The following is an 11437-nucleotide window of genomic DNA, read 5'->3' as shown; positions in this document are numbered from 1 at the left end:
CAAGTATGTCATTGGAGGATATTGTAAAAAGCCTTGCTACTAGCACTCAAAGTTTCCAACAAGAAACCAAGGCTAGCATAAAAAGTTTGGAGCAACAAGTGTTACAACTTGCTTAATCAGTGAGTAGAATGGAATCGCAAGGCAAGCTACCATCCCAAACCGAGAAGAACCTGAAACATAATGCATGTGCCATTACTTTGAGAGGAGGAAAAAGATATGAAGGCCCAAGGATTCTGGGTGAAGAAGAGGAAGAAAAAGGAGATTGAGGTAGAAGAAGTTGTCAAAGAAGAGGAAAGGAAAAATACTTCAAAGTCAAAGTAGCCAATAGATACCAAAGTGAAAGTAACTCCGGCACCATTTCCTTCAAGATTAACAAGTACAAAAAGAGAACGAGAAGATGATGAGATCATGGCCATGTTCCGAAAGGTGGAAATCAACATTCCCCTTTTAGATGCTATTACACAAATTCCTAGATATGCTAAGTTCCTTAAGGAACTTTGCACATCTAAGAAAAAGCTTAAAGGAAATCAAACGACAAAAGTTAGGGAAAACGATTCAGTCATTTTACAAAAACGGCTACCAAAGAAATGTAAGGATCCGGGTGTATTCACGGTTCCTTGTAAAATGGGTAACCTTTTTGTGCCACGTGCCATGCTTGATCTTGGAGCATCATGTAACATCTCAGATTTCAGAAGTATGATTTAAGGAATGAAAGTGCAATTTGAAGAAGGGACTCGACGAGTAGGCTCGCTTACTCGTCGAGTCGGAGCGGAGCGGGGTTGGGTCACATATTAAGTGACCAACTCGCCGAGTCGGAAGCTGGGACTCGACGAGTTGGTGCTGAAAGGAGAAAACCCTAATCCCGGGGGTTGTACCCTATATAAAGGGTGTCATGTCCTTTCATCAGCCTCCATATCACCCTAGAGAGCCTGTAAACCCTAGATTTCGTGTGAGCTTCCATCAATTAAGAGAAAATGGCTTTGGAAGAGGGAATCTTTGGAAAAGGGACTTGAAGATCAAGAGGGTTGCTTCAAAGGAGAGGTGTAGATCCGAGATCTACTTCAGTTGGTGCTCATCTTGGAGGTAATAATCTGTTATCTTCCCTCCTTTGCATCTAGATCTACCTTAATATGAGGTTTGGGGCTTTTAGGGCATGATTATGAGCCAATTGGAGTTAGAAGTCCAGATATGAAGTTGCTACTTCAGATCTAGGTGTGTTTTGGCCTAGAGAACCATAAAGTAGCAGTGTTTGGTGTGTTGGTGAAGCATGGTTGCCATAAACCCTAGTTTTGAGTGTTTTAAGCCCATATCTCTTTGGTTTCACGTAAAGTTTGCAACTTTACGTGAGGAATAGGCTTGGGAAGAATGGATCTATAGTTTGGAGCCCTTGCATGGCTCGAAAAGCCACTGTATGGATTAAGAGCTAAAGCTACTCGGCGAGTCACATGGGTCGACTCGGCGAGTTGGATGAAGTTGGGCAGGAACTCGGCGAGTCTGCTAAAGATTGCCTTGGACTCGGCGAGTCTGTTCTTGGACTCGGCGAGTCAAGTCACGAAAACCCAAACCCTTCGAGTAAGACTCGGATCAGTGAGTTGAGTGGGGACTCAGTGAGTTGGACAGGACACGACTCGGAAATCGGTAGACTCGGCGAGTCAGGGGCTGACTCGGCGAGTCAGGTCGCGAATGTATAGATTCTAAGCGTATGAACTCGGCGAATCAGTAGGCAGACTCGGCGAGTGGGGTTGACCTGGAAGGTTGACTTTAACCAGGACTTTGACCTTGACCAGAGTGGACTTAGTTGACTTTCGGAGGGCAGTTAGACTAAGTGTGACATTGATATTGGTAGCTTGTGGAGCTAGTGGAGCAGCAGTTCAGAGAGAGTTGTTAGGCAGCGACCAGAAGGATTGCCAGCAAGTTCAGCAGTATCAGTTGAGTCTCCTCACTGTTTGTATGGGTCTACGGCCACAATGTCGGCCCATGTGGTATGTTATGATAGGAAGACCTGGGGGTTAGCCCTAGGCATTATGTAAGGAAGACCAGGAGTTGGCTTCTGGCATACTGTATGCTATTGTGTATGAAAGACTAGGAGGTGGCTCCTGGCACACTATATGTGGAGTAGCCTAGTAGAGTACTATGTATAGTTGTCTTTGTGATACTTGCATGAAAGACTAGGGGTGGCCCTTGGCACTTGGCTGTAAGACCCAGGGAGTGGCCCCCAGGCTTGACCAGGAAGAACACGTGCGGCCCGTGGCATAACCATAAGACTATGTTTGGCACATATCACCTTACTTGATTATGGATTTGTTGGTTATCTATGGCTCTTGGCTATGTATGGCATGTATGGATCAGATGGTTTGTATGGTATGTGGTATCTGGGGAACTCACTAAGCTTCGTGGTTATGGTTTTCAGTTTTGGTTTCAGATACTTTCGGTAGCGGAGAGAAGAGCTCGGTGTAATCGCATGGCACACACCATTAATTAGTCGGCCTGGGATGTTTTACTCTGATAATGAAATATGTTTTGAAATTAATAGTCTGAATTTATGTTATGACTTTTGATATGATTTTATGAATATGTCTTGGGTAATGATTTAAAGAAAAAATTTTGGCCTTGGATTTTGGGATGTTACAAGTTGGTATCAGAGCCTTAGTTTGAGGGATTCGGGTACACTCTCGGGTGTGTCTGAACTCAAACTGAGGAAGTGGTATAAAATTTTCAAAAAGAAAGACCATATTTATAAAAGGATTTTTGAGGGAAAAAAGGGGGTTTTAGAAAAAGCGAAAATGAACTTTGGAAAGAGAAAAGGGTGTGGTGCATGCAATCAGCCGAGCTCAAGTAAGTACCCTAAATACCCATACAAGTTTATGTTGTGATTATCAATTAATAGAACAGCATGCTAGATTAGGACTAAGGATCTAGGGAGGATGCCTTATGTGCCTGTTATATGTGCCTTGAGCTGCATGATAGTGCTGGTTAGATAGAAGTAGGATAGTCTGTTTAGGTTATGCCTGAGTTTATGAGTTTGTGTTGCATGCTGTTGCAGATTCCTGATATGAGATTATGATTGCTTAAGTATGTTATGGTTAGATTTTCCCTTGTCTGAATGTTGCTTGCTTTGTGCATTGTGGGATTCTGAGTGATGGGAATTAGCCATTAGGTGAATACGTCACGTCACATGTGGTCAGGGTTGAATAATCTCGGAGTGTTGGATTTGGCCCTATTGCGCAGCTCTCGTCTGAGTCTAACCGTTATGGGGGCAAGTCTTTTACTCGAAGGATTATCTGAGCCTAGTCACATGTGATGGTATTCAGGTGATGGCTAATTGGCATCACAAGGAGACCTTCAGCAGCTGAGGACTAGTTTGGGTTGAGTCTGAGGTTTTCCTAGGATAAGCATAGGATGAGATAGTGCTGAGAGGTGTAGTAGTAGAGAAAGGGACCTGGTGGAGTCGAAGCAGTTCTTGAGGAAAGTACGGATAGATGTGGAAGGTAGTATGGGCCCGTACTACTGAAAGCAGAGGATCAATACTCGATTCGAGAAAGGCCAAGATGAGACCGGGAACCTTGGAGAGTGTGTTAGACCTCTCAGGAGTATGTATGATCCTAACATTTACGCGTGTATTTTCAGCATGGTGACCACACGACATGGAGCATGAGGCTCAGGATCTAGGTCAGGATCGGGCTCGGGTGCGGGATCCGAGCAAGTTGATGATGGGTTACGCGAGTTCATCGCGTCTGAGATTACGAGAGGCATCCTTGAGGCGACCCCGGTCATTTTCGGGTCGATCAAGGAGGGGATCATGGAGCTAATGGAGGATCGCCTCCGAGCTTTCAGGAGTGATGTGGCGTCTGGCCAGGCGAGTACGCGCACACTGTCCTTCAAGGACTTCAGAGGGAGTGGTGCACCGGATTTTCACGGGGTGAAGGACCCCATTACTGCTAGGAGAGGGATCGCATACATTGAGTCTGCGCAGTTGACAAGCTTCTGCCTAGAGGAGTCGAAGGTCCGCTTTGGGGCGGGATGTTTGAGAGACAGAGCCAGACTCTGGTGGGAGTTGGTTGGTAATTCCTTGGGAGCCTCAGCCATTGAGGCTATGACTTGTCCCGACTTTGTGACCAGGTTTAGGGCGGAGTTTGCACCGGCAGTGGAGCTTCAGCAGCTAGCTAGAGAGTTCCAAGATAAGAGACAGACGACAGAGTCGGTGGCGGACATTACCGCCAAGTTTCGGGAGAGGGCCTTATTGGTGCCTCAGTATGCAGGGGATGATGAGATGCAAAGGACCCGCTATCATGACATGTTGAGAGCGGATATTCGGGAACATGTCAGCTTCTCGGCATGCCCGACCTTGGACTCTATGATTGCCAGGGCGCGGGAACGGGAGATCGATTTAGAGCACCATGCAAAGAGGAAGTCGGATCAGATGTATACTTTGGAGGGTCCTGGGAAGAGACCCAAGACTTCAAATCAGCGGTTAGCAGACCGGCAGGGCCGAAGTCGGTGCAGAACGTGCGGGAAACGGCACGAGGGAGTTTGTCATTCCAGAGGTTCAGGCTGTTACAAGTGTGGCAGTGATGGTCACGTCAACAGGGACTGCCCACAGGGGGCAAGCCCATTATGTTTTCATTGCAATCAGGTGGGTCACAAGAAGGCCGACTGCCCGACGCTGAGGGGAGGAGCAGGGGGTGCGCCTGCTCTGATAACTTCAAGGATTACGAATGGGTGAGAGGGTAGGGCCTTGCAGTGACGGATGAGGGAGATCTGGGTTACAACAGGGAATGTTGCAGGTATGTATCTATGGCTATTTTCGATTCTATGTGTATTAGGGTTGTTCTTACCCTAGACTATGGTGATAGTATGTACGAGTTGTCTCTCTGCTTGTATTCAGATTGTACTTTCAGAATTGTCTTATGCCAATTGCATACCAGGAACTATTAGTAGTTAGTGTAGGGTCATCCCTCACTTTTGGTTCGAAGTGTCCAGTATTATCTCAATTGTGACCAAAAGCGGTTCAGTTGCGTTACGTGGAGGTCGGTGGGCAGGGTCCAGAGAGTAGCCCTCCACCATTATCAGGGTTTGGTGGCTTTAGTCTTGGTATTTGGGATAGTTTTTGGAAGCACCAAGAGAAATGGTCTATCACTGATGGGGTTGCTCCAAGCATTAGTTATTCGAACCTTAAGGGCATTAGTTGGAGCCCTGGGGATTATCAGTAACGGGATGCAGGAAGTGTTCATCTAGTATTCGGTAATCGTACGGTATTTGGAATGGGCTAGTGATGGATCGCTAGCGACATCAAGGCAATGGTAGTTATCATGCCTATTGTGCAAGGGAGGAAGGAATGGAAATCCTCGAGTTTTCGGGTGCAGTAAAGACTTAGCTAAGGCTAAGTGGGGGAGAAGCAATTAGGTCATGGGAGCAGCAGCGGTTTTGGAACCGGGATAAGTTTCGCTCTCCTATCAGGAAAGAAGACGGCCCAGGTGGCTGTGGGAATTGAGGAAAGGGTGAAATGGAAGTTCTAAAAACTTGCCAATTGCGGGAATCACATGCTCGACTGTGGGTTAGTCGTAGCATCCGATAGCAGCCAGTCGTGTGGAAAGGTGTTGTCAGACTACCGGATGGCCGTTGCATTCACCAGTGGTCAGATAGTAAGAGGGGTATAGTAAGACTACGGTGTGGCCCGTAGCATTAGTCTAGTAAGACTGCGGTGTGGCCTGTAGCACTAGTTTAGTAAGCTGCGGTGTGGCCCGTAGCACTGGTATAGCAAGACTGCGGTGTGGCCCGTAGCACTAGTTTAGTAAGACTACGGTGTGGCCAGTAGCACTAGTTTAGTAACACTGCGGTGTAGCCCGTAGCACTAGTATAGCAAGACTGCGGTGTGGCCAGTAGCACTAGTTTAGTAAGACTGCGGTGTGGCCCATAGCACTGGTATAGAAAGACTGCGGTATGGCCCGTAGCACTGTTTAGTAAGACTGCGGTGTAGCCCATAGCACTGGTATAGCAAGACTGCGGTGTGGCCCGTAGCATTAGTCTGGCAAGACTGCGGTATGGCCCGTAGTGCTGGTTTAGCAAGACTGCGGGGTGGCCCATAGCTTTGGTTGGCTGGCAGCGTAGAAGTGTTGAAAGACTACGGGGTGGCCCGTAGCATTCGTCGGCCCCTATTCGTTAGAGTGGATGTATCAGGTGTATGATTCAGTGGCGGGGTTTCTCAGATGGTTAAGTCCAGGACGGGGCAGCCACCCAGATGTTAGTGGGCCACATTATGTTCGGGTCCGGAAGACGGTAGGTCATTGGAGACCAGAAGTGGCGTAAGACTGTGGGTAAGCCGTGGCTTTCATTAGCGGCTTGGTTCGCGGGGAGTGGGCGAGGGGCCCATATCTCCTAGGTAGCATGAGGGAAACCGGTACCCTGGATGATGGTAGATCAGTAGGGACCAGGGTGGTCTCGGTTCATCCGGAAGGCGGATAAGGGACAACAGAGATTTTTAGTCAGTGGCATTGTTGGTAAGCAGTCTATGGTGGAATTCAGCTAGTTGATCGAGGGGTGCTCAACACTAAGTTGTAATTGTGAGAAGTGTCTAGTGGACACTGGCGGTAAAGGCCCATACTGGAGGTAGCGGGGGTAATGGATTTGGTGAAGGATAGGACCTTCACAGTGACATAGGAAGTAGTTGGTTATGGAACGTTGCCTTGGAAAGGCCAAAAATCGCACAAGGAAAGAAAGGGGTGAACCCCCCAGGACGTTCAGCATAAGTACTCGGGGAGTACCAGAAGGTCGTCAGTTGAGTAAGTTATGTTTCCAGGATGACCAGGGTTAGAGTGAACCCGAGGATATTGTTCGAAAGGACTGAGGGTCGTCAGGATAACCAGGCGGAAAGCCAACGGAAGTAGTCAGCAGGTGTTAGATCCATCAAGCCGGATGTTGGAAAGAGATTGCAGGTCGGTTAACCGTGGAGAACTTCGAGTACAAAGTTTAGTTTAAGTGGGGGAGATTGTAACATCTCAGATTTCAGAAGTATGATTTAAGGAATGAAAGTGCAATTAGAAGAAGGGACTCGACGAGTAGGCTCGCTTACTCGCCGAGTCAGAGCAGGGTTGGGTCATAGATTAAGTGACCAACTCGCCGAGTCGAAAGCTAGGACTCGACGAGTTGGTGCTGAAAGGAGAAAACCCTAATCCTGGGTGTTGTACCCTATATAAAGGGTGTTATGTCTTTTCCTCAACCTCCATATCACCCTAGAGAGCCTGTAAACCCTAGATTTCGTGTGAGCTTCCATCAATTGAGAGAAAATAGCTTTGGAAGAGGGAATCTTTGGAAAAGGGACTTGAAGATCAAGAGGGTTGCTTCAAAGGAGAGGTGTAGATCCGAGATCTAATTTAGTTGGTGCTCATCTTGGAGGTAATAATCTGTTATCTTCCCTCCTTTGCGTCTAGATCTACCTTAATATGAGGTTTGGGGCTTTTAGGGCATGATTATGAGCCAATTGGAGTTAGAAGTCCAGATCTGAAGTTGCTACTTCAGATCTAGGTGTGTTTTGGCCTAGAGAACCATAAAGTAGCAGTGTTTGGTGTGTTGGTGAAGCATGGTTGCCATAAGCCCTAGTTTTGAGTGTTTTAAGCCCATATCAAACTTTACGTGAGGAATAGGCTTGAGAAGAATGGATCTATAGTTTGGAGCCCTTGCATGGCTCGAAAAGCCACTATATGGATTAAGAGATGAAGCTACTCGGCGAGTCACATGGGTCGACTCGGCGAGTTGGATGAAGTTGGGCAGGAACTCGACGAGTCTACTAAAGATTGCCTTGGACTCGGCGAGTCAAGTCACAAAAACCCAAACCCTTCGAGTAAGACTCGGATCAGTGAGTTGAGTAGGGACTCAGTGAGTTGGACAGGACAGGACTCGGAAATCGGTAGACTCGGCGAGTCAGGGGCTGACTTGGCGAGTCGGGTCGCGAATGTATAGATTCTGAGCGTATGAACTCGGCGAGTCAGTAGGCAGACTCGACGAGTGGGGTTGACCTGGAAGGTTGACTTTGACCAGGACTTTGACCTTGACCAGAGTGGACTTAGTTGACTTCCGTAGGGCAGTTAGACTAAGTGTGACATTGATATTGGTAGCTCATGGAGCTAGTGGAGCAGCAGTTCAGAGAGAGTTGTCAGGCAGCGACCAGAAGGATAGCCAGCAAGTTCAGCAGTATCAGGTGAGTCTCCTCACTGTTTGTATGGGTCTACGACCACAATGTCGGCCCATGTAGTATGTTATGATAGGAAGACCCGGGGGTTAGCCCTAGGCATTATGTAAGGAAGACCAGGAGGTGGCTTCTGGCGTACTGTATGCTATTGTGTATGAAAGAACAGGCGGTGGCTCCTGGCACACTATATGCGGAGTAGCCTAGTAGAGTAGTATGTATAGTTGTCTTTGTGATACTTGCATGAAAGACCAGGGGGTGGCCCTTGGCACTTGGCTGTATGACCCAGGGAGTGGCCCCTAGGCTTGACCAGGAAGACCACGTGTGGCCCGTGGCATAACCGTAAGACTACGTTTGGCACATAGCACCTTGGCAAGACTATGTTTGGCACATAACACCTTACTTGATTATGGATTTGTTGGTTATGTATGGCTCTTGGCTATGTATGGCATGTATGGATCAGATGGTTTGTATGGTATGTGGTATATGGGGAACTCACTAAGCTTCGTGCTTACGGTTTTTAGTTTTGGTTTCAGGTACTTTCGGTAGCGGAGAGAAGAGCTCGGGGTGATCGCATGGCACACACCATTAACTAGTCGGCCTGGGATGTTATACTTTGATAATGAAATATGTTTTGAAATTAATAGTCTGAATTTATGTTATGACTTATGATATGTTTTTATGAATATGGCTTGGGTAATGATTTAAAGAAAAAATTTTGGCCTTGGATTTTGGGATGTTACACATCAATTAACATTTTACCTTATTCAAGCTATAAAACAACGGGAATTTGACCTCTAACTGAAACTTGAGTCATAATTCAACTTGCTGATCGGTTTTTGGTACACCCAAAACGTGTATTGGAGGACGTATTAGTGCAAGTCAATGAACTTGTGTTTCCCGCTGATTTTTATGTGCTTCATATAGGAGATGATGACCAAACCATAAAGTTCCATACTTTTAGGTAGACCATTTTTAAAAACAGCAAGAACAAAAATTGATGTCTACAATGGTACATTGTTTATGGAATTTGATGGGGAAGTCGTTAACTTCAATATCTATGAAGCAATGAGGTATCCAAGTAGTGTTCATTGTATAAATTTTGTTGATGTGATCTAGCCTTTGACTGAAAAGTGTTTTTAGTTGACTAACCATCATTCATTGGAGTTAGATTTGAGCAGGAATTTTAATAACAATTTAGTCAAACAAATTGCAGCAAATTTCAAGCTTGATGAGGAATTACTAGAAATCAGGGAGTTCATGGAAGAGAGGAAGAAAATGAGGTATGGTGGTAATACCAAGTTGAAATTGCCCATTTCTAAGACAAAACTTCTTCCTTCTATTGTGTAGGCACCAAAGCTAGAATTGAATACTCTTCTAGAGCATTTGAAGTATGCATATCTTGGAGAGGAGGAGACATTGCCTGTTATTATCTCCAATAAGTTTTCCAAAGAAGAAGAAAATAAGTTGGTAAAATTGTTGAAAGATTATAAAAAGGCTATTGGGTGGACGATTGCTGACATAAAGGGGTTATGTCCCTCCTTATGCATGCCTAAGATTCTCATGAAGGAAGACTTCAAACCAACCCGAGAGACACAAAAAAGATTGAATCCCCCAGTGATGGAGGTAGTAAAGAAAGAAATCATGAAGCTTTTGGCTGTAGGTATGATCTACCCTATCTCCGACAGCAAATTGGTGAGTCCCGTTCAGGTAGTCCCGAAAAAGGCTGGGGTCACAGCTGTCAAAAATTCTGAAGGAGAATTAGTGTCAACCCGTGTGCAAAACGGGTGGCGAGTTTGTATTGACTATAGGAAGTTGAATGCTTCCACAAGAAAGGACCATTTCCCCCTACCATTTATTGACCAAATATTAGAGAGACTGGCGGGTAAATCCCATTACTGTTTTTTAGATGGCTTCTCGAGCTTTCATCAAATTCCGGTAGCCCCACAAGATCAAGAGAAAACCACATTCACTTGTCCCTTTGGCACATTTGCTTATAGGTGTATGCCTTTTGCTCTATGTAAAGCACCTGCGACATTTCAGAGATGCATGGTGAGCAATTTTTCTGAATATATTGAAAACATCATCGAAGTTTTCATGGATCATTTCACGGTTTATGGAAACTCCTTTGATGAATGTTTGAGCAATTTAACAAAAATTATGCAAAGGTGCATTCATAGAGATCTTGTGTTTAACTATGAAAAATGTCATTTCATGGTGGACAAGGGATTGATTTTAGGTCATATAGTGTCCCAAAAGGCTTGGAAGTTGACAAAGCCAAGATTGACATTATCAAAAGTCTCCCTAACCCAAAAAATGTTCGGGAAGTTCATTCGTTTTTTGGCCATGCAGGTTTCTATCAGCGGTTCGTAAAATATTTCTTAAAGACGACGGTGCCTATGTGTCAGTTACTCCAAAAAGATGTTGAATTTGAGTTTACTCAACCATGCAAAGACAATTTTGATCGTTTGAAGGTTTGACTCACTTCCACTCCAATCATCCAAGCACCTAACTGGGATCTCTCGTTCAAGATCATGTGCGATGCGAGCAACACCGCGGTTGGGGCAGTGTTGGGACAAATAGTGGATCGAGCTCACCATGTCATTTACTATGCATGCAAGACTTTGGATAGTGCTCAAACCAACTACACCACAACAGAGAATGAGTTGTTAGCGATTGTCTTTGCATTGGAGAAATTCCGACCGTACCTCCTCGGGACCAAAGTGATCATCTATTCCGACCATGTAGCTATAAAGCATTTACTACTCAAGAAAGATTTGAAGCCGAGGTTAATACGATGGATGTTGCTTCTGCAAGAGTTCGATATAGAAATCAAAGATAAAAGTGGGAAAGAGAATTTGGTCGCGGATCATCTCAGTCGTATTGTGCCACCCAAAGACACCAGACCAATCCGTGACACATTCCCAGATGCGCATTTGTTCGTTATCAAGGAAACTCCGTGGTATGATGACATTGTCAATTATTTGGTCACAAATCAGTTTCCCCCAGAATCCACGCATTGGCAAAAGGACAAAATCAAGAAGGAGGCAAAGACGTATGTATGGGATGAGCCATATATTTGAAGTATTGCGTAGACCAAGTGATCCGAAGATGTGTTGAGCAAAAAGAGGTACAATCCATCCTTAACTTTTTTCATGCCTATGCTTGTTGAGGTCGTTTTGGACCGCAAAGTACAGCTAGAAATGTTTTAGAAAGCGGATTTTATTCGCCCACCATTTTTCATGATTCTTATGT

General features: G+C 45.5%; 1 protein-coding gene across 1 annotated transcript; it reads left to right on the top strand.

The window, feature by feature from the left end:
• The first annotated feature begins 408 nt into the window (after positions 1 to 408).
• Positions 409 to 10555, top strand: LOC145067156 (uncharacterized). The gene is made up of 4 exons (XM_079014353.1): positions 409 to 694; positions 9168 to 9255; positions 9364 to 9473; positions 9564 to 10555. The coding sequence occupies exons 1-4, from the start codon at positions 409 to 411 to the stop codon at positions 10553 to 10555; spliced, it is 1476 nt and encodes a 491-aa protein (XP_078870479.1).
• Positions 10556 to 11437: the final 882 nt, after the last annotated feature.

The sequence above is a fragment of the Lactuca serriola genome, chromosome 8 (genome assembly GCF_051521515.1).
Source record: "Lactuca serriola cultivar US96UC23 chromosome 8, Lser_US96UC23_V15, whole genome shotgun sequence".
In the NCBI taxonomy this organism is placed as follows: domain Eukaryota; kingdom Viridiplantae; phylum Streptophyta; class Magnoliopsida; order Asterales; family Asteraceae; genus Lactuca; species Lactuca serriola.
Note: the sequence above shows the minus strand (reverse complement) of the source record. Positions and strands in the feature narration are given on the sequence as shown.